The following is a 4,528-nucleotide window of genomic DNA, read 5'->3' as shown; positions in this document are numbered from 1 at the left end:
AAAAAAAAAAAAAAAAAACTAAATGATTAAACGACCATATTTCTAAAATGTAGCATTTAAAGAGAACATGACTTAAAATTATCACGGCATGCAAAATGTCATTCTTAAATGGATCACTTTGTGCTAAAAGTCAATCATTTCTATTGCCATAATATTCAGCACTGTCACCAAAAATCACTCTAGGTCCTTAGCTAGCAGTAGCTGCTCACAGAGAGATATTTCTTTAACAGTCCACATTGCCACTAACTGCCACGTGAAAATCTGCATATACCTCATATGACTTGGTTTCTAGGTCTTTAATGTAGTCCTCGGCACCAGGCAGGCTCTTATAATACGCCATGTTCCTCTTCATCATTTCGTCATCGGGATGCTTCAGTAGGAAGGTGTGAGCAGCTGCGATGGCTTTTGGGAGATTATTTGCCTAAGGACAAAGAACAGAGAAGCTACTCCACGGATGCTGAGTGGTAATTTTTGCGAAACAAGAATATCTGCTCAGTCCTTCAGAAACTTTATGTTGCTGTGATAACCTTTCCAGCTAAAGCTTCTGTGGCTCCCAGGGCCCCTCAAGACCAAGTCTGGCCACTGTCTGGATGGCCTCGGTCTGCCTTCCCAATCTACTCTGCGAGGGCTACCAACTACGCCCTCTGCGTGGGCTACCCCAGGAGGCTGGGCTGTGTGGACTATGACAACAGACTCCCTCGCCCTGTGGCTTCCCAAGTGGCTCACCAGTGAGGAGCCCCAGTAGGAGGCTCAGGAAGGGAAGAGAGTAAGGTCTCTTATTTCATCTCCTGGCCCCTCCCTGCACAGTCATCTTGGACTGCTGTGTCCCTTAATTGAAGGTCACAGCTCTTCTCAAGGTGGCCCTCGCCAGAGTCTCCCTCCTTCCAGGTTTCCATCATTGCTCTCTCCCCGGCCCCTCTTGGCCTAGGGGTGGTCATATCCCACTGCTGCCACCCCTGGGGCACGACACTATCCCTCGTGGATTCCCCACGCACAGCACACACCTTTGTATATAACCATCTTCTTCAACGTTCCTCCAATTACCCAGCATTACTGCACCAAATCTCTTCCACTGGAACCTTGACAAATACACTGTTTTCCCAAATCTCCACAGACCTTCTGCTAACATTCTCATGAGCCCACCACCTCCTCATTTATTCATCCATTCACGCAGCAAATTCATGTCCTATTACAAGAGCACCATTTCTAGGATGTGGGTCTATAACAATAAGCAAAACAGGAAAAAAAAATCCCTTCCTGCATGGACTGTGTATTCTGTCCAGTTCTCCGTCTCCCAGTGGCCTCTTAAGAGCCTCTCTGTTGTGTTAGCTCTGGGTTCTGTCTTCTCGTGTTTTACGCCACCCCGCAATCTCAGCCAGCATGTCTATTTCCCCCATTGGACCATGATCCTCGGAGGACCCAGCTGTGAGTCATTCATTGTCTGAATTCCTGGTGCCTCACACAGTCCTCAGGACAAGGCAGGACAAGGAAAGTATCTGTGATTTGAACATAATGACCATATAATAAAATTTATTCATATTTTCCTCTCTTTGCCCTTTTCTCTTCTCTCCATTGAAGTGGGGGCCAACGGTTCTGAGTTTCGTTGCCTCAGGGGAGGTAGGTGTCTGGTCAGAACCAGCACCTTTTTTCATTTGAAAAAAGCCTGTGGAAGAACTTGGCAGTTTTGAGGAGAGGAAGAAATTGGAGAGGAGCTGAAGGAAGAAGCTGACTGGCCTGGAAGAAGAAGAGGGAGAAAGGGAGTCTCCCAGGCTAGGAAACAAGTTCCCCTTGGGATCTGTGGGAGCGGCAGGCCTGGGGGCCCCGGAGGTTCAGGGCTGGCACTTATCGGCAGTGTCCAAGAGGGCAGAAGTCCTCAGGAAGAACAGGTGTGTAATGGGGGGGCCTCAGGAGGGCAGGCAAATAGGAATGCAGAGGCCTCCCTGTGGGGACACATGACCACCAACTAGAGATTCCCCCACACTATGGACTCTTGACACACGTGGTAGGGAGAAGGGCAGGTACCCGTGCATGTGCACAGACTCTTTCAGCCAATCCAGAGGGACACTCCGAGGCAGGAATTAGGGGATTTGGTTTAGACAGAGGATTGCTAAGAGTCATAGGAGAGCATGTATCTGTACCAAATTGCCCCAGAATAGGAACCAAGTTATTCTGAGACAATGGCAGTGGCCACATCAGAGAAGCAGTGGGTGGTGATGAGAACAGACTCCCAGATGTCAATGCTGATGTTTTGGGAATGCCAGTTAGTGGCATTCAAAGGCAGGGCTGCCTTTGAAACAGCCCTACAGAAAGCTTCACACTCCTGGCTGGAAAATGGCTATAGTCTTCAGCCAGAAGGAAGGGAGGGGGTACGAACGTTGCCTTTTAAAGCATTGGCCAGTGAAATTAGAGTTGCTAATTCTTAGCACACTTAGAAAGAGGGGCACAGAGGCCAGGTGTGGTGGCTCACGCCTGTAATCCCAGCACTTCGGGGGGCCGAGGCAGGTAGATCACTTGAGGTCAGGAGTTCAAGACTGGCCTGGCCAACATGGGGTGAAACCTCATCTCTACTAAAAATACAAAAATTAGCTAGGCATGGTGGCGCATGCCTGTAATCCCAGCTACTCAGGAGGCTGAGACACAAGAATCACTTGCACCCAGCAGGCAGAGGTTACAGTAAGCCAAGATTGTGCCACTGCACTCCAGCCTGGGTGACAAAGTGAAGTTGTGTCTCAAAAAAAAATATATAATACACACACACACACACACACACACACACACACAGACACACACACATAGAAAGATGGTACTTTACTGACTTTTAACTAAGTGTTACAAGACCTGTAAAAGGTTTTGAAGAGAAGCTGTGACCATCCTAACCTTTTGGGGACGCCATGATGAAGGAGAAAAGCCATGCCTTATGGTTACATTGAGTAAAATGTTCTTCCCCTCCTCCCTATATCACTTGTTCAAATTCATTCTGTGTATTAAAGAAATCAGAGTTTCTGGTATTCTCTAGGTTTAAAAATAAAATGTTTTCCTCTTGATTATGTGATTTAAATTTGGTTCAGACCATATTTGCCAAAAGTTATACAAAAAAAGAATTAGATAAGCCATTTTTAGCTTAAAAAATGGTGCTTTGTATGAAACAGCCCTCATTTTCAACATTCTGGAATTTTATTAATCTCATTCCCTACTTCTATTTTAAAACTGTCTTTTTTTAAATTGCCAGAACAAACATTCACAAAATTGATACTTTATGTAAAACTGTAACTAAGTATAGAAATAACCCAGCTTTTCTCCTCTTGTGGAGTTTTGTGTTATTTTATTGCTCATATGAATACAACATTCATGTGGCTCTGTCTCAGTGGAAATATGAAAAACAGATCTTGCAGTCTAGAGACTGAAAACAAAGTTTAAAAACAAAACAAGAAAAGCCTTCTACCTTAAGAATCTGGAATATGCCATGAATCTATTTTTGTAGTCATTAAAATAAACACAATATATTCCCTTTAAAATCTTTCTCAACCAGGGAAAGTAGAAGGGCTTTGAGAGAGTTCTTTTAGCCAAACCCTGTGAAGTCCCATCAAACCACAGCCTCTTTATCTAGTGACAGGGAATTCAACCCATTCTTAAAACTTGTGGGTCCTCAGAGTAAGAACACATAGGATAGAAAACTGCAATTTGTGGCTATTTTTTAGCCAGCAATCACAGAGAGAACTTAAGCAGCCATTAAAAGGAGGCAGTGAACTGTGTTAAATCCTAGATGACAGAGCGAGACACCGGAGAGGGCCAATCCCCTTTAAGCAGGGACGTGTCCTTGCAAGGAGTCCCTGCCCTTCCTGGCCTCAATTTCGTCCTCTTTAAAAGAGACTAGTCGCTGTGCGCAATGGCTCACGCCTGTAATGCAAACACTCCTGAAGGCCGAGGCGGGAGGATCACTTGAGTCTGGGAGTTCGAGATCAGCCTGGGCAACGTGGGGAAACACTGTCTTCAAAAAATATTTTAAAAATTAGCCGGGCGTGGTGGCGCACGCCTATAATCCCAGCTACTCAGGAAGCTGAGGTGGAGGATCACCTGAGCCTGAGGAGGTCAAGGCTGCAGTGAGCCATGATCGCGCCTCCGCATTGCAGCCTGGGCGACAGTGAGACTCAACAAAAAATAAAAATAAAAGGGACTACTTGGCTTCTCAGGTCTTCTGCTTTATTATCACAAGTCACCACTCACTTAAGAAAAAAGGCGACTTTAATGGTATATACAGAAAAGAGGCGTCTGCCCTCAAATAACAGAACATTTATCAGGCATTTTGTTGGGTGCCTGGCGCTGGGCTGCCTTCTATGTACGTATTCTCTGCCTTAGAGCTATCCTTCAAGAAAGGCATTCTCATGTTCCACTAAGATGAAGAAGGAGAGGCAGGATTTGAAGGAGACCTTTGGCGGGGCCGGGTGAGAGAGAGCCAGGTCTAGAACTGTCGGTGCAACGCGGCCCCGGGCGCAGGGGCGGGGCGTGGTCTGGAGGCGGGGGTCAGGGG

At 46.2% G+C, this 4,528-nt stretch overlaps 1 protein-coding gene across 1 annotated transcript in view; it reads right to left on the bottom strand.

Moving 5' to 3' along the window:
• Positions 1 to 4,528, bottom strand: part of LOC108299434 (cartilage associated protein) — a 32,732-nt gene that overhangs the window by 27,406 nt on the left and 798 nt on the right. Inside the window, exon 2 of the mRNA XM_017521705.1 lies at positions 272 to 421. Within this exon, the coding sequence (XP_017377194.1) occupies positions 272 to 421 (150 nt within the window). The remainder of the gene's footprint in view (positions 1 to 271; positions 422 to 4,528) is intronic.

Source organism: Cebus imitator, unplaced genomic scaffold, assembly GCF_001604975.1.
Source record: "Cebus imitator isolate Cc_AM_T3 unplaced genomic scaffold, Cebus_imitator-1.0 Scaffold21, whole genome shotgun sequence".
In the NCBI taxonomy this organism is placed as follows: domain Eukaryota; kingdom Metazoa; phylum Chordata; class Mammalia; order Primates; family Cebidae; genus Cebus; species Cebus imitator.
Note: the sequence above shows the minus strand (reverse complement) of the source record. Positions and strands in the feature narration are given on the sequence as shown.